This window comes from Euleptes europaea, chromosome 10, assembly GCF_029931775.1.
Source record: "Euleptes europaea isolate rEulEur1 chromosome 10, rEulEur1.hap1, whole genome shotgun sequence".
Taxonomy (NCBI): Eukaryota; Metazoa; Chordata; class Lepidosauria; order Squamata; family Sphaerodactylidae; genus Euleptes; species Euleptes europaea.
Window position 1 is genome coordinate 3,270,789 of NC_079321.1, and position 26,339 is coordinate 3,297,127.

General features: G+C 44.9%; 1 protein-coding gene across 1 annotated transcript in view; it reads left to right on the forward strand.

Annotated features, from left to right (window-relative positions):
* The window catches only part of MACROD2 (mono-ADP ribosylhydrolase 2), a 989,050-nt gene that overhangs the window by 707,270 nt on the left and 255,441 nt on the right, over positions 1-26,339 (forward strand). The window contains exon 8 of the mRNA XM_056856797.1: positions 13,577-13,650. Coding sequence (XP_056712775.1) covers positions 13,577-13,650 — 74 coding nt within the window. The remainder of the gene's footprint in view (positions 1-13,576; positions 13,651-26,339) is intronic.

Here is a 26,339-nt window from a genome sequence, read left to right on the forward strand (position 1 = left end):
GGCTAGCACAATCTCAGAAGCTAAGTAAGGTCAGCCCTGGTTAGTACTTGAATGGGAGACCACCAAGTTATTCCAGAGTTGCTACGCAGAGGGAGGCAATGGCAAACCACCTCTGAACACCTCTTCCCTTGACTCAGATGGCCTAGGCTAGCCTGATCTCGGGTCGTGAGATCTTGGAAGCTAAGCAGGGTTGGGCCTGGTTAGTACTTGGATGGGAGACCACCAAGGAAGCCCAGGGCTGCCCTGCAGAGGCAGGCAATGGCAAACCACCTCTGAATGTCTCTTGCCTTGATAACTCCATGAGGGGTTGTCACAAGTAAGCTGCTACTTAACGGCACTTCACAGCAACACCACCCTTTCCCCTGAGATAGGGTTGCCAACCTCCAGGTGGCACCTGGAGATTTCCCACTATTACAATTGATCTCCAGACAATAGAGACCAGCTCCCCTGGAGAAAATGGCTGCTTTGGAGGGTGAGATCTGTAGCACTGAGTATCCTTCTGAGGTCCCTCTCCTCCTCAAACCCCACTCGCCCCATGCTCTAGCCCCAAAATCTCCAGATATTTCTCAACCCAGAGCTAGCAACCCTCTCCTGAGAGGTAGCTAAGGTTGCCAGGTCTCTCTTTGCCACCACTGGGAGATTTTTGGAACGGAGCCTGAGGAGGGAGGGTTTTGGGGAGGGACTTCAATGCCGTAGAGTCCAATTGCCAAAGCTGCCATTTTCTCCAGGGGAACTGATCTCTATCGGCTGGAGATCAGTTGTAATAGCAGGAGATCTCCAGCTAATACCTGGAGGTTATACAAAAATAAACAGCACCCAAACTCAATATAATTCACAAAAAACTACTTTATAGATATCTCTATTTTACACACAGTATGAATACTATCTTATCTTATCAAATCTCTATATACACAGAAAACATTTCTCCATTGTTATAAAGTCCATGGAATCAAAGAGACCTCAAAGTACAATTCCAAATCAATTTGGTATGGAAAGTTCAAAGTAGACGCTGGAGACAAAAGTGCTCTCGTCAACGAAGATCCCGGCAGCGTCCCGCAAGGCTATTATAACTCTATGCCTCCCGTGGGAGGATGAGTCAAGAGACCAGGAGGTCCCGGCGCGGCCGGTGTGAGCCGCGCTCCGAAGGTAAACGCGGGGAACGTTCTATCCAATCGGCTTCATCAGCCCCGATTTCTTCTAAACAGAAAATTTTCATAATAATATACCACAGAACACCAAAATTGTGACAATAATTGATACAAAATCATACATACCAAAATGCTGATCTCTACAGTCCTAGAATTAGGTTTCTATGGCAGGTTTCACAACGAATTCTCCAGCCATAAAGAACAGAATACCCATAGGCTATTTAAAAGGGCAACGGCACAATCAGCTTCAGGTGGAAAAGTTGCCTATCTCTACTCTTAAAGTGACCTACATTTATTTCTCTAATACTTACAATTCCCAAAATTATTCCTATAAAGGAATTCCTAAAAAGGAAGAAAGAGTGACTGCACTATTCTTGTATATGATGTTATTGACAAAATATTATTATGTGCTATTTTTGATTTTTTAATTTTTTAATTTTTTAGGAATGCTATTTTTAAAAAAATTGCTATTTTTTAAGAGATGCCATTTTTTCAAAAAGGTTATTTTAAAATTAAAGATGCTATTTTAAAGACTATGTTAAGGACTAATAAAATAAATTTTGAATACCTGGAGGTTGGCAACTCCAGAGGTACCCTAGGCTCCTCAAATTGGGAGCTAACTAAGATTTTGGCCTTGGTTTCAGTACTTGGATGGGAAGCCACCAAGGAAGACTGAAGTTGCCGAGGCAGTGGCAAACTGCCTATGCTTACCTCTGGTGTCCGTATCCTAGTATCCCTTTCTCCTTGGGATTTCCCCCCCCCCACACACACACACACACACGACAGGTGCCAACAGTATTAGCAAGAGCTGGGTCTCCCCCTCATTACTGGGACCTGCCAGAGGTCTCCATAAGTCAGCTGTGTCTTGACGGCAAAAAAATAAAATAAAATGCTGTCACCAGCCATTTTTATCTATAGATTTTCAGTCAACTCTAAGTTGGTAGGGTAGTCCTATTACTCACTGTAGCAAATAACACATCATGAACAGTTTTTCATGTGAACTCTGCTTTAGGAAACCATTTGTTCCTCGCGTCCTGTGTTTTCCTGTGGCACCCTTCATTAAAAAGCAAAATCTGCTATTAAAATATGAAATGATTTTTATTTTCAGTGCTCTCACACCCATTTCTTATTTCCCTGTTCCTCATTCTTTTCCCACTTTCCCTTCCACATAGTTTTTTTGTTTGCTTGTTTTGGACTGATGATAATATAGAAACTGGGAAGAGCAGTTGAAAGTAGGGTTGCCAGGTCCCTCTTTGCCCACAGTGGGAGGTTTGTGGGGCGGAGCCTGAGGAGGGTGGGGTTTGGGGAGGGGAGGGACTTCAATGCCATAGAGTCCAAAGACCAAAGCGGTCATTTTCTCCAGGGGAACTGATCTCTATCGGCTGGAGTTCAGTTGTAATAGCAGGAGATCTCCAGCTAGTATCTGGAGGTTGTCAACCCTAGTTGGCAGCTCAAATACTTCTATGTACTTCCTTGCAGCTAGGAAAGTTGCTTCCACTGGTTTTTTTTTAAATGATTGATGTCTTGTACTCTGCAAACTTGTTGGAACTGCGGGGAAAGTGATGCTTTGTCTTGCTCAACAATGATCGAGCTTAAAAATCTTTGCTTCTAGGCATCCTGTTGTCTGCAGCACACTGTAATAAGAAAAATAGCCCCCTGTCAACAAACTTTAGGGTCATTCTTTTAAAGTTACATTTGTTTCTGTGCTGTAAAAGTTGCAGCTTCTTGTGCAGATGTTGGGGTGCTGGGGTGGGGCCGTGGCTCAGTGGTAGAGCATCTGCTTGGCATGTAGAAGGCCCCAGGTTCAATCCCCGGCATCTCCAGTTCAAGGGACTAGGCAAGTAGGTGATGTGAAAGACCTCAGCCTGAGACCCTGGAGAGCCGCTGCCGTACTGAGTAGACAATACTGACTTTGATGGACCAAGGGTCTGATTCAGTATAAGGCAGCTTCATGTGTTCATGTGTTGGATGTCGGCAGAAGTGGCAGAGGGGATGTGGACAACCAAGGGTTGTGGCTAGGGTTGCCCATTCTGGATTGGGAAAATTCCTGGAGTTTAGGGGGGGTGGAAACTGATGAGGGCGGGGTTTGGGTTGAGGCAGGCCATAGAATCCATCCTCCGAAGCATCCATTTTCTCCAGGGGAACTGATCTCTGCCATCTGGAGATCAGTTGTAATTTGGGGAGACCACCAGGAACCCCCTGGAGGTTGGCAACTTCAGCTGTTGCTGGCCAGAGAACCTGGAAGTAAGCGGCACCCCAGAGACACTGTGCTCGCCTCGGTCCCTTGAATGGAGAACCAGCCCTGCACCTCAAGCAAAGTTATCTGGGATGTCCCTGTTCGGCACACATGCCAAATTTACTGACCCCTGTCCTAGATTCAGATTTCTCCGATTAATTTCTTCCGATTGATATTCATCATATGCAAGTTACAATTAATTTGTTAGGGCATTTTTCTCCCCCCGTTTGGGTGTTCATTCACAAGCTGACATTCCAGGTTGTTTAATGTTGGGAACACATGCGGTCATAGAACCTCCTTCCAGTTCTCTGAAGTACAAGGGACTTTTCAGACCTGGCCGTGAGTCATTGAACAGCAGCCCATCTAATTCTAATTCAACCCTAGTTACCAACCTCATAGTGGGGTCTGGCATTCTCCCGAAATGCCAGCTGATCTCCAGGCTACAGAGATCAGTTCCCCAGGAGATGGCTGGTTGCCAGCTCTTGGCTGGGATATACCTGGAGATTTTTGGGGCAGAGCCTCAGGAAGGCGGGGTTTGGAGGGGGGAGAGGACTTCAATACCATAGAGTCCAATGGCCAAAGCGGCCATTTTCTCCAGGGGAACTGATCTCTATCTGCTGGAGATCAGTTGTAATAGCCGGAGATCTCCAGCTAGTACCTGGAGGTTGGCAACCCAAATCTATCTGTCTGTCTGTCTGTCTGTCTGGATATTGTACTTCTGGATGTCTTGTCAAGTAGCCATTAATAGACAAAATATGTGTGCAGGGCCTAAGAATTATTCTTCTGAGCCTCATACACACACGCCACTGGGGTTGCCAAGTCCCTCTTCCCCACTGGTGGGTTTTTTGGGGGGCGGAGCCTGAGGAGGGGAGGTACTTCCATGCCATAGAGTCCAATTGCCAAAGCTGTCCGGGGTCTCAGGCATTGAGACAAGGCAGTGGGTGATGTCAGAGACCTCCACCTGAGACCCTGGAGAGCTGCTGCCACTCTGAGTGGACAATACTGTCCTTGATGGACCAAGGGTCTGATTCAGTATAAGGCAGCTTCATGGGTTCCTTCTCTGTGTATCTCAGTCAACCGTGGTGAAAAAAATAGAATACTAAAGGGTTTTAGACAAGGTGATGCGAAACCGGACCCTTCAGGTGAGAAATGGGACGGTACTGAGAGTTCGATGAAGTATTCTAGCCCCAACGTGCTATTAGGGCTGTTCACTCTAATTCACCACACAGATCTTCTTTGCGTTGGTGGGGTAATAATCCATACCTAGAAAAAGGCCCAAGCAAGTGGCTAGACTACAGAGAGAGCCTTTTTTTTCTTTTCCTTTTCTTCAGCAAAAAGACCCGTTGTGCGACTAAACAATACCTTTACTTCCAGCCATGCTATAGATTCGGTCGTAATAAGATTAAGCCTTGGCATTACCGGCAATTTAGGATTTCTGGAGTACTTCTTGTGCAAGATGTCATACGCAGGATTTGTTGACAGTCTGATGGGCAGCTGCTGGCAGCAGAGTCTGTCTCGAGTGGTGTTTTGTCTGGGGATGGATGACTGCTTTCTGTACCTTCTAATGCAAGAGGCAATGCTGTGATCAAAGTGTATCACTCACAGATGGGACACACTGCGGCTCACAATTGCGATGTATGTTCTGAATGCATCTCCTGCCATGCTTAGCAATGTTATATTTCAGAAGAGTCTTATGTAGTACAACTCTAGAAAAAATAAATAAAAAGTTCCATTTTAGATGTCCTCGTTGATTTGAACGGTTCAAAAGTTCTCCTCTCCTTTTGGATAGTTTCAAAGGGTTGGTCTGAGGTAGAAAGGCTAGATTCGAGTCCAGTAGCACCTTTGAGACCAACAAGATTTTCAGGGTATGACCTATCAAGAGTATAGTTAAATTGTGGAACTCCCTGCCCCAGGATGGGATGATGGCTGCCAACTTGGAAGGCTTGAAGAGGGGAGTGGGCATATTCATGGAGGAGAGGTCTATCCATGGCTGCTCAAAATGAATCCTAGTCATGGTGCATACCTATTCTCTCCAGTTATCAGAGGAGCATGCCTATTATATTAGGTGCTGTGGAATATAGGCAGGACAATGCTGCTGCAGTTTCCTTGTTTGTGGGCTTCCTAGAGGTACCTGGTTGGCCTCAGTGTGAACAGACTGCTGGACTTGAGCCTTGGTCTGATCCAGCTCCCTTCATAAAATACACACATGAACACACATGAAGTTGCCTTATACTGAATCAGACCTTTGGTCAGTACTGTCTACTCAGTTTGGCAGAGGCTCTCCAGGGTCTCAAGCTAGGGTCCTTCACATCACCTATTACGTGATCCCTTTAACTGGAGATGCCAGGGATTGATCCCAGGACCTTCTGCATGCCACGCAGATGCTCAACCACTGAGCCACGGCCTCTCCTCAATACCTTAGAAGAGCTAGATTCAAGTCCCATAGCACCTTTGAGACCAACAAGATTTTCGGGGAATGACCTATCAAGCGTCATAGCTCCCTTCATCAGATACCTTAGAAGAGCAAGATTTGACAGTAATGCTAGGAAAAGTTGAGTGCAGCAGGAAAAGAGGAAGACCCAACAAGAGATGGATTGACTCTATAAAGGAGGCCACGGCCCTCAGTTTGCAATATCTGAGCAAGGCTGTTAAGGATAGGACGTTTTGGAGGACTTTGAGTCATAGGGTTGCCATGAGTCAGAAGCGACTTGACGGAACTTAACACACACACACAGCACACTAGTGACCAACAAGATTTTCGGGGTATGACCTACCAAGAGTCAAAGCTCTCTTCATCAGATACCTTAGGTGAGCTAGGTTCGAGTCCAGTAGCACCTTAGAGACCAACAAGATTTTCAGTGGATAAGTTACCGAGAATCAAAGCTCCCTTCGTCAGATATCCTTTTCAACAGGGTACCAAAAAGACTTAACTTGCAAATGTATGGCCTGCTTTTCTCACTGAGGCCCAAGGCAGATTTCACCGTGTGATACAATGGAATCAAAGAGCACGAGGCATCTGACAGGCAATGCGGTGGGACGAGGATTCCAAAAACGAGAAAGCGCAAAGAAGTATTGCAGATGAAATGTCCATGCAGAAAACCGAATTACAAATTGTGACATTTCTGTATATTACATCAGAACAGATTGGTATTAAAACCTTATCTTATTGTAAAGATTGGTGTCGAAATATTTTAAGTTTAGAAATATTTTATCTCTACCTTTCTGGGTTGATTGGTTAAGATAAAGGAATTGTGTGGGTGGTTGGAGGAGTGGGCAGGCAGAAACAAGAAAGCATTTCTCAACCATTTTAATCCCATGGAGAAATATACCAGTTTAGTTACATTTCTGATTAGCTGTGACCCAGAGGTATTCACTTCTGTTTTATGAATTACTCTGAAAACAAACATTGTGCCGAGCATTAGAACATGTAAATAACTGTATTAAGGTCAGAACGAGGTACTTAGAAGCTGCAAGAAAACCCAAAGTGAAACAAGAGTGATGCGGCAGATGGATTATGTTAGCAAACACCAATCCATACCTGTTTACTGCTGTGGATTGGCTTTCAGGCAACAGTAGATTTCACAGTTAAAGTGCCGAAGAATGCCATTTCTCCATTGTGCGGTCATTAAAATGCATTGGAGTGAATCTCTTTCCTGGCGTTTTTCCCATTTAATCTTCTACGCTTGCAAGAAATAGCCTGCTTCCATTTTCTTGAAGTGCATGATGTGAAATGTGAACCGCGCAGTGTCTGAATTTTTGTTAATGGCTTTTTGGAGGGGGGGTGTATTAAAAGATGATAAAACAAGCAAACATTTTTCACTCGTTTCTATGTATAGAAGTGGGTCGGGAGTTGGGGAGGAACCTCTTACCATTTTTATGGTAACCTGAAAATAGCTGAAGTATAACTCTATGGTAATATGCTTCCTGTTTAATGTTGGTGACTGGACAAGTTATAGTCTCTGTTTGCCATGGACTATACTTTTCAAATTAGGGCATGGGATGCCTGTTACAAGCAGAGAAGAAGAAGAGGAAGAATGGGAAGGAGAAGGGGAAGAAGGTGAAGAGGAGGAGGAAGAGGAGGAGGAGGAATTGGTTTATATATGCCGACTTCCTCTACCTTTTAAGGAGAATCAAACTGACGTCCCTTCCTCTCCACAATCTTCTTCCCTTCCTCTCCCCACAACAGACACCCTGTGAGGTAGGTGGGAGTTCGGAGAGAACGGTGACTGGCGCAAGGGCCACCCAGTAGGCTTCACGGGGAGGAGTGGGGTATCAAACCTGGTTCACCAGGTTAGGGTCAGCTGCTCTTGACCACTACACCACGCTGGCTCCCAGATGCTGCCCTGCTAAATTCCTTCAACACAAATATGATGCAGCCCATCTGCTGTATATGTAACAAAGGAGGAAAGAGGGCTTTGGGTTTGCGCTGAGAATCTTATTGGTGTGCAACCGAATGAGTGAATGAAGGGAGTGGGGATTGCGCCTTCTGCCCTGCCCATCCTCTCGGTGTTCAAGATGCTGTTTGTGCGTGAGCGCATGCACAAACCATAACTGGGTTTTTTGCAGAGTATAGATCATACCTATGGAACTCTTAACCAATGTACCACGCTGGCAGCCGTCTACATCCAGTAAACTCAATGAACTAAGAAGGATATACGGGGATTGAATCATAATCATGCTGTCCAATGCAGAGCAATTTCAGTCTAAGCCCGTTGATTTCAATGGCTTCAGACTGGAGTAATACTGCATAGGATTGCACTGTGTAGTTTGTTCAAATTATAGGCACCTGTGTGTGCCCCCCCTCGCCCCGCCATTGTGGGAGGAAGCCAGCGTGGTGTAGTGGTTAAGAGTGGTGGTTTCGAGAGGTAGAGTCTGATCTGGAGAACTAGGTTTGATTCCCCACTTCTCCACATGAGTGGCGGAGGCTAATCCGGTGAACTGGATTTGTTTCCCCACTCCTCCACACGAAGCCAGCTGGGTGACCTTGGATAAGTTACAGCTCTGTTAGAACTCTCTCAGCCCCACCCACCTCACAGGGTGTCTGATGTGGGGAGGGGAAGGGAAGGTGATTGTAAGCCGGTTTGAGTCTCCCTTAAGTAGTAGAGAAAGTCAGCATATAAAACCAACTCTTCTTCTTTGATTCAGGAGCATATGCTGAAATGCTTGTGTGAACTGGGATGGAGAGCGCTAAGTCCGCAATAGCCATTAAAAATAGCTGCATGCAGACCATTCTTTAAAGATGCTTTTCCACATATACCATAGTGGGAGAGGGATCATATTGAGAGGAAAAAGAAATAACATGACCATTGGAATTTCTGAAGCAGCCATATTTAGCAGCAATATCCATGACTGCAGCTAGTGGGGAAAAACCACTCAGCACCCAGGAATTACTGTTGCCATATATATTGTGTGACCTGGGCTTCAAGGATGTCAATGATGTGTCATAAAGAGGACTTTCTTTATCGGTTTTATTGATCGTCTTGGGAGAACTGGAGAGAATGAGGTCTTGTTAAAACTGTAAGGCCAGATTCCGTGAAAGAGGAGGGTGTCAATAATCCATCTTGGCATTAAAATCAAGCGTAAGGGCAGTCGGAGGGATCATTCTAAGTTTTTGAGATGCTCACCTGCATCTCCTGGCTAACGCTCCCTTGGCTTTCTTGTGCCCTTGTCCTTTTCAGTATTCCGATGGGGCGCTCACTGCAGCACGATGGGCCAGTGTCATTCTTATTACCTTCACCTGTTTTATCTTTTGTGAAATTGAGCCTTTCGCCAGAATTGTCTTGAGCCGCTCCTCCAGCAATTGGTTACCTGTGAGACTCCTCAAGCTCATTTCGCTGAAGTAATTTGATTCCCACGTGCTTATGAAGATTGCTTTTCTGCCGAAGGCCATTGTGGAAGGGAACAGACCGGTGCCGTCGTAAGCAAAAGCGCAGACCGAAAACTAAAAAAAAACAAAAACCGTTTTAAATGTCTGGAAAGCTAGCATTGTGCTTTAGCTCACACTTCAAATCAAATTTATTTAATACAGTCCAAGACCAATAAAAATAGAATCAATGCAATAATGCAAACTTCCAGAATATCAATTAACTCATGAGAAAAAAAAAAACATTTACAATTGTAGAATCACAGACTTATGCAATATCTTATAAAACTTATAGCTAAAAAGCCTATATATGGCTTACCCAAGTTTCCTAATCTCACACTTCACTCATAAACTGGCTGTGATTAATAGCGACGTGCATTTGGAAAGGAACTCATCAAAGTCCTGTCCAAATATAACCTGTTTGTTAACTTTTAACAGGGTAGCTAATTTGAATAACTTTTTGATGGGGTCCGATGGGGCCGTTTTTTCTAGCAGCTCTGCAAAATGTGCTGCCACACTCTACTTCTTGCAGAGGTTGCCAATTGGGCACCCTCCAACACCTCTCCTGATGCCCACCAAGTACTTTTAGGAAGTAGGAGGGGTTCTGATTGGCTGTGCAGATTAAAAGGCAAACAGAGCTTCAGCCGAAATATCAAAAGTTACTATTAGAGTTATGTATAACCTCAGTCCCTGACGTTTTGTGATCTTCCTGCGTCAGTCATTTTATTATTGTCTCCACCATCTGTAGGAGCCATATTGTGATTGTGCCCACCACAAGGACTTTTATTTTTCAGGGAGTTTTAAAACATATTTTTTGTCTTCATGTTTGATCATTTTATTTTTGATGGCTTTTTAAAAAACAGTCTTCTTGGTTATAGTTGGGTTGTTGTTGGGCAGTTTCTGGTTGGAGTTTGCTTCAAACCTGCATTCATTATTGTTTCTGTGTTTTGCTATTGGGGTAAGGTGGGGTGCAATTTTAAAATAAATAAATAAACGTCGTGTAGTGGCTAAGAGTGGTGATTCGGATCGGTGGAGTCTGATCTGGAGAACTGGGTTTGATTCCCCGCTCCTCCGCATGAGCGGCGGAGGCTAATCTGGTGAACCGGGTTGTTTCCCCACTCCTACATGTGAAGCCAGCTGGGTGACTTTGGGCTAGTTACAGCTCTCTTAGAGCTCTCTCAGCCTCACCTATCTCACCGGGTGTCTGTTGTGGGTAGAGGAAAGTGATTGTAAACTGGTTTGATTCTCCTTAAAATGTAGAGGAAATCAGCATGTAAAAACCAACTCTTCTTCTAAGTAAACAACACAACAACTTGGATTCAGACTTGTGGTCTTTGTGAGGACTTCTACCCGTGGAGTGTGACTTAACTGCGATAAAGTGAGCACACACACATATAGATGTATGCAAATACAAATAGAAAAACCTTTAATGGCATAGATACAATGGATATATAGATGTATGCATGTACACAGACATTCTCACACAGTCTGTACACACGTACACACTATTGACACGCAGGGTTTTGACAATGGCTTGGATCCAGAGTTTCATTTCCACGTGCATAAGGGTTTCTGCACATGGAGAGTAACTTTCCCTCCTTCTCTCTCCTGAGGCGGGCCAAAATGCTTCCCCGATCCTGTTCCTGGATGTGAATTGTCCCCCTACCCTGGAACCAGATTTTAGGAGGTATTTTGGCCTGCCTCAAGAGGAGAGAGAAAAAAAGGCACACTCCATCATTTATTTACTTATTTTATTTCTATCCCGTCTTTCTCCCCAAAGGGGACCCAAAGCAGCTAACACAATTCTCCTCTTTATTTTATCTTCACAACAACCCTGTGAGTAGGGTTGCCAGCTTCTTGTTGGGAAATAGCTGGAGATTTGAGGGTGGTGTCTGAAGTGAGCAGGGTTTAGAGAGGGGAGGAACTTTAATGCCATAGAGTCCAATGGCCAAAGTGGCCATTTTATCCAGGGGAACTGATCTCTATCGCCTGGAGATCAGTTGTAATAGCAGATCTCCAGCTACCACTTGGAGGTTGGCAATGCTACCTGTGTGGTAGATTAGGCTGAGAGTGTGTGACTAGCTCAAGGTCACACAGCAAGCTTCCAGGGCAGAATGGGGGTTTGAACCTGCGTTTTCCAGATTCTAGTATGACACTTTTAACTACTATACCATGTCGGCTTCATGAGTCAAATTCCTTGTGGAAATGCTAGTCTTAGGGTTGCCAACCTCCAGGTACTAGCTAGAGATCTCCTGCTATTACAACTGATCTCCAGCCGATAGAGATCAGTTCACCTTGAGAAAATGGCCACTTTGGCAATTGGACTCTATGGCATTGGAGCTCCTCCCCTCCCCAAACCCTGCCCTCCTCGGGCTCCTCCCCCAAAATCTCCAGATATTTTCCAACCTGGTGCTAGCAACTCTAACAAGTCTGGACCCATGCCAGTGTCAAAAATCTTTCAATCGTGTGTATAGACTGTGTGAGAATGTTTGTCCATATATATGGGCATTTTTGTGTGCTCACTTTATCACGGTCCCAAGCGAGGACGCTGTTGCAAGAAGTAAGCATTAACTTTTTAAAAAGTAAATTATTCTTGCCCGAGGAAAAATTGTTCTTTTCAAACTGGGCCGTGCATGAACACTCATACTCTTTAGCTGACTGAAATACTGTTCAGGCATGGTCATTCATTGTAATTTGTCATCATCCTAACACCAAAGCACAAGACAGGGGAGCAGTGTACCGCAGAGGCCGAGATTACTTTGCTAAACAGTGGATGGTACTAACTGAAACTTGTCTGTTGTCTATGCATTGTGGAGATGTATAGGGAATGCAGTTCATTTGCAAAGTAATCTTGTCCATGGATGCAACCGTGCAGTTTCCATTTTAAAAGGATGATTTTTGTATATCGGCTGATACAGCATATGATCAATGAATCCTTTAAACATACCTCCTGAAAATCAAGCGGTGCAAACCTAAACAGGCAGGGTTGCCAGCTTTAGGCTGGGAAATATGTGGAGATTTTGGGGGTGGACCCTGAGGAGGGTGCGGTTTGAGGAGGGGAGAAAATCTGCTTGATAGGACGCTTTTGAATGAACGTATTGTTTAAAAAATATTTTCTTGCATACACACAGCTTACCTTTAGTCACGCCGTGAAGGCCCGTGTGCGGTGGTGGCAGCTACGGCCGAAGCAATGTTTTTAAAAAATCTGCACAACCGATCAAACCGCCAGTGGCCAATCAGAAGCCTGGCTGGGCAAAAATCCCACCAGGTCCCTGTGGTCTCTATGTATTCACTGTGGGCTCCCTAGAGGCACCTGGATGGCCACTGTGTGAACAGACTGCTGGATTTGATGGACCTTGGTCTGATCCAGCAGGACTTTTCTTATGTTCTTATGTTCTTACTCCTGTGTAAAGCCTCTACTCAGAAACCTCAAGATCTAGCATTTATGTGCTAAACTCATCTCCCATCAAAGTATTTCTCAGACTAAGCAGACCTAAATGGGAGTCATGCCTTCCTCAATTCTCTTTCATCCGCCATATGGGTAGCATGAATCGGGAACTCCTCCGTGCATTTTTCTCGCAGTGCTAGCCTTTCCCCCCTACTTCATTCTTTGATTTTATAGATAGTGTTGCATATTGTTCTCCACAGGCTTATTACAGTGTTGAGAGCCAGCATGGTGTAGTGGTTAAGAGCGGTGGTTTGGAGCGGTGGACTCTGATCTGAAGAACCGGGTTTGATTCCCCACTCCTCCACATGAGCAGTGGAGGCTAATCTGGTGAACCAGGTTGGTTTCCCACCTCCTACACATGAAGCCAGCTGGGTGGCCTTGAGCTAGTCACACTCTCTCAGTCCCACCCATCTCACAAGGTGTCTCTTGTGGGGAGGGGAAGGGAAGGTGATTGTAAGCCAGTAAGGGAGAGAATGTCGGCATATAAAAACCAACTACTTCGCCTCCTCCTCCTCCTCCTCCTCCTCCTCCTCCTCCTCCTCCTCCTCTTCTTCTTCTTCTTCTTCTTCTTCTTCTTCTTCTTCTTCTTCTTCTTCTCTCTTCACAGAAATGGCCCTTAATTCTTCAACTTCTGCTTGCCTATTCTGTGATTAGCTATTACCCAGAATACCATCCTCTTTGTCCTTCAAACACAGGTTTAATTTGCCCTCTGACATCAACAGGAATAGAATTATTGATGTTTTTTGCAATCCTGGTCTCTAAATAATGGCCAGTGGCTCATCCCAATGGTTTAGCAATTGCTTTTTTTCTCCCAAGTCAGGAAAGTTTACCTGTTCTGCTCCTGAACATGTATGTGACACTGTTCTTATTTCTCCACTTAGGTTTTCCAAACGATCCAGCTGCCGTCATCGCGCTTACCACCATCAAGGAATGGTTGAGCAAGAATTATCAGGAGGTATGGCTCTTTGGAAATCTCCATGTTGAGTTTCATGTGTATCTTGATGTCGAGTTTCATATATGCAGGTGTGGTGCGAAGTAGGCCCTGACGTGCCTGGGAGTATTTGTGGTACCGCCACGTTATATCCAAATGCCTGTATTTCAAAACTAGTGTGTGGCATATGAGCTGCTGTTGCCATTGTCGAGGGTGTATTGTGTAGCTCACAATTTCTGTTTTGTCAAACGTGTGACAGGCAGTGTGTTGTGGTAGCTCGAAACTTGCAGTGTGTATATATACCTGGCGATGGTTGAAAAGTCCCAGCAGTTGGCCAGTGACTCTTTGGATTCTCTACCTGCTGGAGAATGATATGTGTTGGTAGTGAAGGTCTTAATAGACATCAAAAATAGTAATTTTCTACAGGCTTATTATTTACAGTTAGATTTTTTCCCTTCGGGACATGCTATGAATCTGTGTCACAAAAGGCAATCAGACTTGCTTGCAACGATGTAGAAATTGCTACGATGAATTTCAAATCAAATCAATGTTGTTGTTTTTAAAGAAATCTCATTACAGAAAGTCAAGTAAAACTGTACTTGTTAACTGTACTTCTTTTTGGCTTTAGAGAGAATGTTTTATCTGCTGCATTTAGTAATTTACCACCAGTGAATGTAGTGATTGCCACTGGCATAGATGACTTTAAAATGGAATTCGATAAATTCATGGAGGGATAGGTCCATCAGCAGCTACTAGCCATGGCTAGTACAGGAGAACTTAGTATTTAAAGGCCTTAAGTCTTTGAGTGTCAGTACTAGGAGATCACATTGGGAAAAGCCGTGGCCTCTATGCTGTATTCAGTGGTTCTCCAGGGAACTTGGTTGGCCACCATGTGAAACAGGATTCTGGATTAGGTGGACCACTGGTCTGATCCAGCAGGACTGTCCTTGTGTCCTTGTGCGGAGCGTCGATCTAGGGCCGCTGTCTTTGGATAGAGAAGAAAAGGAACAAATTTCCCGTAATACACTCCTGTATAACCTTCACAGTCTCCTTTTTCTCATCCTCTTTTAATCACTCTGACAAGATATACGCCGTTACATTGAACTGTTGCAACGTATGGGAGAAAGATGAAAGAGAAACTGAAATCATCGGGATGACTTAAATACGAGACAGCCGAACGGTTTTGTCATGGCTGAAGTTGCGTAGTGTTGTTAATTGTGTGTCTTTGAATTAGCCATCCGTTGCCTGACACAGTTCAAGGGTATACTGATTCGTAATAACAGCTACAGAGAGCATTTCACATATGCGTTTGTCAGACTTCCAAGGGACGTTGTCATAGATGGAACCGGTGGCTGGGCTGGAAGCTGAAGGTGTCCTCTGTCTGTATTAGGTAAAGCAAGAAAGTCGCCTGAACAAGGGCAACTAAATCCAGTGGAATTCTTATTGGGGATATGTATTAGTTAATACAGGTCGAGTACCAAGTGTGGTGTAGTGGTTAAGAGCCAGTGTGGTGTAGTGGTTAAGAGCGGTGGTTTGGAGTGGTGGACTCTAATCTGGAGAACCGGGCTTGACTCTCCACTCCTCCACATGAGCGGCGGAGGCTAATCTGGTGAACCGGGTTGGTTTCCCCACTCCTCCACATGAAGCCAGCTGGGTGACCTTGGGCTAGTCACAGCTCTGTTAGAGCTCTCTCAGCCCCACCTACCTCACAGGGTGTCTGTTGTGGGGAGGGGAAGGGAAGGTGATTGTAAGCCGGTTTGATTCTTCCTTGAGTGCTATAGGAAGTCGGCATATAAAATCCAATTCTTCTTCTTCTTCTTCTCCTCCTCCTCCTCTCCCCCCCCCTTATCCGGACTGCCTAGGACCAGAAGTGATCCATATTTCAGATCTTTCTGTAGACTGGAATATTTTGGAATTTCTGCCTATATATAATGAGATATGTTGGGGGTGGGACCCAAATCCATTTATGTTTTGTATACACTTTATACACATAGCCTGAATGTAATTTTAAACAATATATTTACTAATGTTGTGTACATTGCACCATCAGGAAAGAAAGGTGTAACTGTCTCACCAGAATACCTGTATCAGCTGTTAAACAAGAGCAACAACAAACAGCAAACTAACGGCCGGCTTTCAGTCCCCGCCTACCATGCAGGGTACACTGTGTTTTATTTTTTTAGGAGAGAGTAAACACTGAAAGCAGGCAGCACGGATCGGCCTGCATGCCGGCTTGAAGGGTCCGGTTTTCGGATCAGTCTGGATATGGGATGTCTGGATAAGGGATTCTCTACCTGTATCGCAAGGTTGCACAGTCGTAGAAGAGCGGCGTTGCGTGCAGTAAACCAACTCCAAAGAAGTAGACTGCAAAAAGGGAAAACTTCCTTTTATTGAGGGAGAGTCAATTCACATCCATGTTGCCGTTGAAAGGGGAGAGAGAAGCCTAATCTAAAGAATACTATTTGGTACCACAATTGGCCGGCTAATTCGGTAGCACGTGTGTGCTAGTAAGATGGCACAGCTTCTACAGGAGAGACCTGTGGATGCGTCCTGCTCTTTGCAGGGCCACGAGGAAAGGGAAAGAACACAGAAGGGCACAGGAAGAGAAGGAGGGCTCAGAGAGAAGCTCACAGGTTAGACAAAGAAAGGCATCTCATTCATGAAGAAGATAACACACATAGGCCACTTATGCTTGGTAATTAGCAGTGTGTTCCAGGCATTTCTTAAGAGCCCCTTTAACGCGGCCTTTTGTATTTGCTCCGCCCCCGCACCAAAGCATTTACTGAAGGAACCATGAAAAATCACAAAAGTGGCTTAGTTATTCAAATGACCATTACCAATGGGCATGCATACGAAGGAGCGAAGGAGCAGACGAGTGGGGTGTGTGTGGAATTTCTCCTTTTGCATCAGGACTGCGAATAGGCATTTTAAAGGTCACATTTTAAAAAAGAGTTTTGAGTGAACATCAAAATTGACCCCGCATAAATGGCCATACACATCTAGAGTAGTGGTTCCCAACCTGGGGTATATGCGCCCCAGGGGTACAAACCAGGAAATTTAGGGGTACGCAAAACAAAAATTGAATAATGTCGGGAAAAGGCATTTGAACTAACAGCAACTATATTAATTACAAACATTTTGGTAATATGAGGGGTACACTTTATGGAAATGGGCTGCCAAGGGGTACGCAAGTCAAAAAAAGGTTGTCACCCACTGATCTAGAGCAATGTAGTGCCCCCCTCCCCAATGTCCAGGCATGCTGAGTCGCCTTCCTCCAACAATTCTCTCACTTGTGACAGCTCTCGCACAAGGCGAGGGTTGGCCGGATGACACGAATCAGCTGTTTTCATTCTTGCTCACAGTTCTTAGTATGCAATCGCTTGTCAATAACTGGAGAATAATGAAAGCGGGAAGTCAAAGATTTCTGTTTAAATAAAAGGTATTCTGGCTCCTCATTTTAGACATAGGGGGGCACACACAAAAGGTGGGGTGACCCAGGGCTCCTGGGGGGGGGATAATGGGACAGAACTCTGGGAGCCCTGGTCACACAGGTCCCTGTGGAGATGGCCAAGCAATGTGATTGATTTTCATATCCTGTTTGGATTGGACCTGAGGGATATATGGTTCTATGATTCTATTCCATGATATATGGCGGGATCTGCAAGGGATCTTTGTCTGGGGGGCCAAGATGGCTCTCGGTCGTCCTGCAGCAACCCCAAACATACCGGGTGTTTGAGTTGCTTCTTTATCCTCTGTAATAATGGGTCTGACATTGAGTGCTTCTTTTGATTTCAAAACTTCAACAAAAGGCTAGAACCATGTGCACAATTCCTCATATGTCGGTTGCATGGAACATAAATGTATTCAGCATTTAGTATTGAATAGTTAATACAAGCAAGCACTCTCGCGAGGTTGTTGCAAAGCCGCCCTTATTTTGATGTTTCATGGATAGGGTTGCCAGCTTCGGGTTGGGAAATACCTGGAGATTTTGGGGGGCGGAGCCTGAGGAGGGTGGGGTTTGGGGAGGGGAGGGACTTCAGTGCCATAGAGTCCAATTGCCAAAGCAGCCATTTTCTCCAGGGGAACTGATCTCTGTCTCCTGAAGATCAGTTGTAATAGCAGGAGATCTCCAGCCACCAACTGCAGGTTGGCAACCCTATTCATGGAAGTTATTGAACACTAGGTGCAGAACTCAGTACGGAGAACAATATAAGCAGATTGGTCATTTCAGGCTGAAAACTAGTTATACCAAGCCCTGAGGGGGGAAATATGCAGTAAGTAATATTTAGTTGTTCTCTAGGAATTGCTCTGGTCTGATTTTGAAATGCATCCCTTAGCAGAACTAATTTCTGGCCATGGTTTATGCTGAAGCCTGCTGACTTGCAGCCCGAGGGTAAATTGAGTGTGGAGGTTAGCAAATGGCGTTTGTATTATAAGCACAGAAATTCTCTGCATTGAGTCCACGAGAACGGCATTGAGTCAGCAGTCCTGGGTTGATTCGTTGCCGCTCACCCAGGTTATCTCTTTTAGCGAACCACGTTTTTTTTGCGTTTCACAAAGCACTGCGACGGTTTCAGGGAACCCTCCAGCTCGACGAACCGGACTGGGTCCCTTCTCACAGGAAATTACCCCAGGGGGAATTTGTTTAAGAAAAGGCCCCTTGGATGGAGAGAATGGTTCTTTTTGTGATAATTTTGACAAGCTTAGGGATACTGTCAAGCGTACATCATCTGACAAGTCCCATGATCCCGTCAACTTGTTTCCTCATTATAATGTCAAAAAGGAAGCCCGGGGGGGGGGGGGCACTTTGCAATTACCTTCCTGCCCACGTTCTTTTCCCTTTTCTTGGTAGAGGTCTTTGAAATAGTACAGTGATTCCAGTTGGTACTTCCCCGCCCCCCAAATTCTATTTTAAAGCTGCGTTCGGTGGGGGGAAAGGCAGCCAACGCACGGCCTGACTTCTGTCAACAGGATCTTAACAATTATGACAAAGGACTTAATTAAATTAGCAGAGTTGGTGAAATCTATAGCTCCCTGACCCCTCCTCGTGTTTTTATCTTGTGAAGGTGGAGCTTTTTTTGGGGGGGGGGAAGCAAATGAACACAACTCTTCTGCAAACTGTTGAACCGTGATTTTGGCTGGCGATGTTCCCCCCCCCCTTCTTAATTTGTGTATTCAGCTCGAACACTTTGGCGTAATGCTCAGTTTTGCACCAGCTGGGTGCAAGGAGCTGTACAGAAATGAGGCGACCCCACCCCAGAGAGCTTTCAATTTGAGTTCTCATTGTTCATCAGTGGCAGGGCAAAATAGAGAGTATTGCAATCCCACTATTACAATTGATCGCCAGGCGACTAAGACCAGCTCCCCTGGAGAAAATGGCTGCTTTGGAGGGTAGACTCTAGGGAATTACACCCTGCTGAAGTCCCCTCCCAAACTCTGCCCTCCACGGGCACCATCCCCAAAATCTCCAGGTATTTCCCAACCAGACCTGGCAGCCTTAGCAAAATGAATTGTGACAGAACAAGTGTGCAGAAGACAGCATCTTTTCTAGGAAGGGAGGTTCAGAGAAGAAGAGGAAGAGGAGGAGTAGGAGTTGGTTTTTATATGCCGACTTTCTCTACCACTTAAGGAAGAATCAAACCGGCTTACATTCTCCTTCCCTTCCCCTGTGAGGTAGGTGGGGCTGAGAGAGCTCTAAGAGAACTGTGACTGGCCCAATGTCACCCGGCTGGCTTCAAGTGTAGGAGTGGGGAAACCAACCAGGTTCACCAGATTAGAGTCCACTGCTCCACACCACCACTCTCAACCTGTACACCATGCTGGCTCTCTAAATTTGTCTGCAGAGCAAATGAGAATCCCTCCGTCCCTCTCCTCTCTTTCTTTCTTTCTTTCTTTCTTTCTTTCTTTCTTTCTTTCTTTCTTTCTTTCTTTCTTTCTTTCTTTCTTTCTTTCTTTCTTTCTTTCTTTCTTTCTTTCTTTCGAATGTGAGTTGTGGATATCCGAAGAGCTAGGTACCTGGCTCCATGGAACACCATTTACTGTATTCTTTTCTGTTTGGTTACTTAAATTTGTTCTTGGTTTATATTGTTTATTGTATTTTGGTCTTTTTTGTAAGTCGGCTTTGTTTCCCCATTGAGGAAAAAAGTAATACAGTCCCGGTTTCATCTGTCAGCAGGAAATCTTGTGGCCATTGCTTGATTTGTCTTATTTTTTTTTTGCAAAGCTTGTTAAACAGATCATTATTCTGACTCAGTGCTTTAGAAAGCACAGTAAATGATTTGCTTGACAATGTGTGAGATATTGGTTGGGTTGCATGTTTGCATAATCAGAAATAAACCTTTGAATGCGCTCTCGTTTGGAAGGACCAGTTGCACAGTCTTCACAATGGTGACAAAAAAATTTGGTTTGCTATTTTGGTCGCTCTTGCCTGCAAGGATGATTAGATTAGCCGCCCCGCGTTCCCTTTTTAAAACGGTGTTCTCGAGGGTAGCTTAAATTTTTTTCTACATTCTAATTAAGGCGGTAATCACCAAGCTGCTGATTGAAATGAAAATCAGCCCGTCATTCTACTGTCATCTTGCTTAAGTCAATAATGGGGAAAGTCGCTTTTCAGCAATGCACAAAAATAACTGATTAGCTCACAGCATACTTCTCCTCTTGGGCTGGCTTCAACGAGAACCAAGCATTCTCCCCCGGAAGCTAAACTTAAATATCATCTGACCAGGCAAGTCACATTTACGGGTGATGAAGAAGCTGTCGAGGGAATCACATTTTTTTTACGAGACCCTCAGACTTGATCCTACCTTCACTCACTAATTTAAGGAAGCTTTTAACCCCCTTGCTTCTTTAATTATGATATACCATTAAAAAGAAGAAAAGATGCAAGATACTCTCTTCAGATTATTTGTAGGTATTAACATTGATACATGCTTGGTAGGAAGATGATAAGCACAGTGATGCCTTCTTGAAGGGTAACAGAGTACCCCATTGCCCTGACCTGGAGGGCCCAGGCTAGCCCAATCTCTGGAGAGCCAGCGTGGTATAACGGTTAAGAGTGGTGGACTCTAATCTGGAGAACCGGGTTTGATTCCCCACTCTTCCACATGAGCGGCAGACTATAATCTGGAGAACCAGGTTTGATTCCCTGCTCTTACACATAAGCAGCAGACTCTAATCTGGAGAACCGGGCTTGATTCCCCACTCCTCCACATGAAGCCTGCTGGGTGACCTTGGGCTAGTCACAGCTGTTTTACAGCTCTCTCAGCCCCACCTACCTCACAAGGAGTCTGTTGTGGGGACTGGCGAGGGGAAGGGAAGGTGTTTGTATGCCGGTCTGATTCTTCCTTAAGTAGTAGAGAAAGCCAGCATATAAAAACCAACTCTTCTTCTTCTTGATGCCATTTAACATACAGACAGCCATATTTTTTGGTGGGAGTTACCTTTTGCTTTCTGGAGAGGGAGGCTTATTCTGATTTGGAAACCACACCATCCACCCATGCTATACCAGACTTCCAAATGAGGATATCCCAGTGGGCCTCAGCCCTTGGCTACGGCTTTCAGCCCGGACAACTTTAAAGCTGCACTTTTAAAGCCGCTCGGTATCGCATACAGAATAATAAGCTCCCTTCTCTAACGCTGTTTGCTGATGCCGTTGCCTTCCTCCACCCGAGGGGCTTGTAAAGAGTACGAATCCAGTCAATACTTCTTTGTAAAGCTTTGCGTACGGTTAACGTATTATTGTAAATAATGAATTCTAATTCTCCGTAATTGCTAATTAGTGCCACTAATACGGAACACTTCTCTGTATGGGTTCCTTGGATGTTTACATTTGTTAGCTAACAATTGACATCTCCCATGTAATGTTTTACTTTGCGCTACTGTCTAGGAATAAAAGTGTAATTAAGTTCTGGGTGTTTTCATACTGTCACAGATTTCAAGCTATTTTTTTCCTTCTTTTTTAAACCACAACGTTTATGTATTTGTAAGTGACATTGGAGGCCAGGTAATCTAGTTGCTTTCATCTTGCTGGAGTATCTTTATTTCTGTATTGCCCTACTATAGTTTGATCCTAGTTAGGAAACTTGTAGAATAACTTACAAGTGTGGTGCAGTGGTTAAGAGCGGTGGTTTGGAGCGGTGGAGTCTGATCTGGAGAACCAGGTTTGGTTCCTCAGTCCTCCACGTGAGTGGTGGTCTCTAATCTGGTGAACCGGTTTGGATTCCCCACTGCTCCAAACCACCACTCTTAACCACTATACCACACTGACTCTTTATCTCCTTCCGTGTTTCTGAAAAAAAGTAAGTAGAGAGGAAAAGAAGCTGAAAATATATATTTCCCAACCATGATCAGGTGGAAATTTCATCTTATTTTTATAAAGCTGTTCCTATGAGCTTGTGGAAATGGAATCACTTCTGTCGACGCGTGCATGCGCGGCCCCGTTTGAGACATCCCTGAACGGCGGGGCTTCATTTGAACTGGAGCTCAGTTATGAACTCCACACCAAGATGACGAGAAGCGTATTATTAAAGCGTTTTTCACTGCCAGCCCTTTGTAAAGGGCAACCTCTCAGAACCCCTGCTCTGTATTTTTATAGACACACTAAACCTGCTAGTTAAGGCTACATTATTATATAGAATGAATTCATCCCCCGCACAGCGGAGCTCTCTGTGTTCTACAATTTAATATTTCTTTGGCTGGATTACTTTCATAGTTGGACCTATAAAAGAGCCAGCGTTAGTGCTTAGTGACAGCCGGGACTTTGAAATATTGAGCCAAAGGATCTTTGACAAAAGGTGGTGCCTTGACCTATATCCCGAGGCTTCCGTGTTAGGAATTAATTGAAACCCTTCTCTACTCATCAGCAGATTGGTCAGATCGGGAGCCCCCAACTTTGTCAACGCTTTTTGAATTGTGAGAAATAGGGCTTGCAGACCAGAAGTGACATGCACCAGAAGTGATGTCAGAGCATAGCCAGCAATGCCAGATGCCAGCGTGGTGTAGTGGTTAAGAGCAGTGGACTCTAATCTGGGTTTGATTCCCCACTCCTCCGCATGAGCGGCGGACTCTAATCTGGTGAAAGGGGTTGGTTTCCCCACTCATCTACATGCAGCCTGCTGGGTGACCTTGGGCCAGTCACAGTTGTCTCTGAACTCTCTCAGCCGCACCTACCTCCCAAGGTGTTTGTTATGGGGAGAGGAAGGGAAGGTGATTGTAAGCCAGTTTGATTCTCCTTAAAAGGCAGAGAAAGTTGGCATATATAAACCAACTCGTCTTCATTGTAACACTCTCCATTGAACTCAATGGGCTTAGCAGGGCATAACTTTGCTCATGACCAACTCAATAAAAACCAACTCTTCCTCTTCTTCTTCCAGTCCATTCAAGTGTTATCTCCAAGACTCAAGAGGCAAGCAGGCACCAATATATGTTTATATAAACAGTGGGCACCATGGATGGGCTAGATAATAATTCTGAGAACTGTCCCAGCGCCCCTTGCTCACTACTCAGGGTGGAAATGGATGACTAACAGCATCCTAAAAATGTACATATTTGTTTGTTTGTTTATTTATTTATTTATTGAGCTTGTATCCCGCTTATATCTGGCCAAGACCAGGCTTAGAGCGACTAACAGTCATAAAAACATAATATACATACATTTAAAACATAATACATATAATATACATACATTTAAAACATAATACATATCAGTTAAAAGCTAGGTCAAATAACAATAAATTATTAAATCAGTGGGCGCTCTTTCATCGCCAAAGTCCATGAAACCGCCTTTTACTGAATTGGACCATTAGTTCCTCTAGACCAGTACTGTCTACCCTAACAGGCAACCGCTCTCCGGGGTGAGTTAAACTTTTGGACTGAGTTTTCCCTGTAGCCCGTCACATGCCCTGCTATGTGTCATTTTGCAGTGATTTCGAAACTTTGGAAATGCTGAGTTTGCTAGGTGGCTGGAGTTTGCAGCCAGCCAGCCATCTGTTATGGTGCTGATGGAAGGCTGCCTGTCAGTTCATTCATCTGTTCCCATCATGACTGAATACCGTTCGCTATCCCAACATATGATTGTGGTAAAGAATAGTATGCAACTATTATACAGTTAATGAAGAGTTAATGCTTGAAGGAGAATCTGTCTGCCTCCTAGAATCATAGAATCATAGCGTTGGAAGGGACCACCAGGGTCATCTAGTCCAACCCCCTGCACAATGCAGGAAATTCACAACTACCTCCCCCCTCCATACACCCCAGTGACCCCTACTCCATGCCCAGAAGATGGCCAAGGTGCCCTCCCTCTCATGATCTGCCTAAGGTCACAGAATCAGCATTGCTGACAAATGGCCATCTAGCCTCTGCTTAAAAACCTCCAGGGAAGGAGAGCTCACCACCTCCCGAGGAAGCCTGATCCACTGAGGAAACACTCTGACTGTTAGAAAATTCTTCCTAATGTCTAGACGGAAACTCTTTTGATTTAATTTCAATTCCTGGTGGAATCTAGGAAGAATCCAGAGATGGATGCTGTCAGGTGTTGTGGAATGCTTTCAGTTGTACTAGCTCCAAATTGAATACTGGATCAGGTTTAAAGGTTTTGGTGTTGACCTTTAAAGCCCTAAACGGTATGGGACCATCGTACCTGTGGGACTGCCTCTCCCATTACACCCCTCAAAGAGCGCTTCACTCAGCTGGAGAGGACTTCCTGGTGATCCCTGGCCTGAAGGGTGTCCGGCTGTCCTCAACCAGGGCCAGGGCCTTCTCGCCCCTGGCCCCGTCCTGGTGGAACACCATGCCTAGTGAGATAAGGGCCCTGCGGGACTTGAAACAGTTCTGCGGGGCCTGCGAGACTGAGCTGTTCCAGCAGGCATATGGATGAGGATAATGATGGTTTTCCATCTTGTTGGCCTCCCTTCCCTTCCCCTCCCCTCCCTCCATTTCCTTCTCCTTGTTGGTGATTATTCTGTTTATTATATGGTCCCTCCCTTTGTAGGGCTTTCCCCATTACCGTTTTGTGCTGATATAGTCGAGGGCCCCTGGTTTTAAAATGGGTGGTGAGAGAGAGGGCTGGCTATGCCCGTCCTTAACAAGAAACAAAACATGGTTGCTTCTCACAAGAGAATTACCCATCTGCCATACCCGCGTAGAAGACCTGCGAGATAAGACAGGCATTAATTATCTTTGCACACCAATTGTGTCAGTCCGTACAGTGCACATTTTTTCTTCCCCAACCATCTGAGCAAACCAGTTTCAAAAGCTGTCTTTGAAATTGGCACACCTGTTCAGAAGCACACTGTGGACTGTAGTCTTTGTTCGTCTGGAGGTTTTCAACAAATACTACAGTCCACAATAGCCATGCAGATTAGCTTTGGATTTCACACATTAACAGATCACTTCAGGATACAATGGTTCCATATTAACATACCACACCCTCATTAACACATTATCTTGATACTTACAGGACAATGATTAGCACATTACCTTTGATACTTTTTGCAGGACAATGATTCAGCTGAAACCCAACCCCTTTCTGACTATATATTACTCTTCCTACACACTTGACACTGAGAGACACTGTCCTTCAGTGTTACTCCTCTGAAGATGCCTGCCACAGCTGCTGGCGAAACGTCAGGAAAGAAAATACCAAGACCACTGTTACACAGCCCGGATAACCCACAAGAACCAATGAACTCTGACCGTGAAAGCCTTCGACAATATTTCTACTGCCCATTTTTATAGCATTGTTTAAACAGCAGTAGTAACTATCTTGTCATAATCAACACCCAACAGGAGTTTTTTTCAGTGTTTGATTCTGCCATCCTCATAGTCTTATGTTTAGTTTTCCTCTCAGGGGCTCCTCTTCCATCTCAAAGACGACCACCCGTCATACTCCCACCAATTCTCATTTACAGCGTTCATAAAGCCTGCTCTGTCACTTCTTATCAATCGGACGGCCGTCTTTAACCTTCTCCAGAGCGTTGTCTAATAGCAAATCTATGAAATATTTGGCCATGATCGCCGTAGCTGTTAAATGTCAGAATCATACATTTCAAACTGTATCTTGAGAAGCTGGATTTTGGCAGCCATGGGGTGAGCCCCCCCCCCTTACAAAAGAATGTATGTTAAATTTAAGACTCTACTGATTACACCCAGGTGCAAACTAGACATGACATGCAGATATGTGTATCAGTCTTCTGATCCCCCCCTTTTTTAAAAATTAGAAGCAGGTTTAGGAATTGTGTATATCCCCAAGAAGAGAAGCTGCTTAACCCTTTCTTCATAAATGTTTTCCATTCAACACCCCCTTGTAGGTGATTTTCCCACCCATAGGGGAAAAGAGGTGGGTACTCATCTTCTAGCCCTGACCTGGATGGCCCCAGGCTAGCCTGATCTCATCAGATCTCAGAAGCTAAGCATGGTCAGCCCTGGTTAGTATTTGGATGGGAGACCACCAAGGAAGTCCATTGTCGCAACACGGATGCAGGCATTGACAAACCACCTCTGTTCATCTCTTGCTTTGACCGGATGGCTCAAGCTAGCCCAATCTCGTCAGATGTCAGAAGCTAAGCAGGGTCAGCCCTGGTTAGTATTTGGATGGGAGAACTCCAAGGAAGTCCAGGGCCGCAACACAGAGTTAGGCAATGGCAAACTCTTCCCTGAAAAGGACAGCCCTGAGTATCTTGATCTCATCACATCTTGGAAGCTAAGCAGGGCCAGGC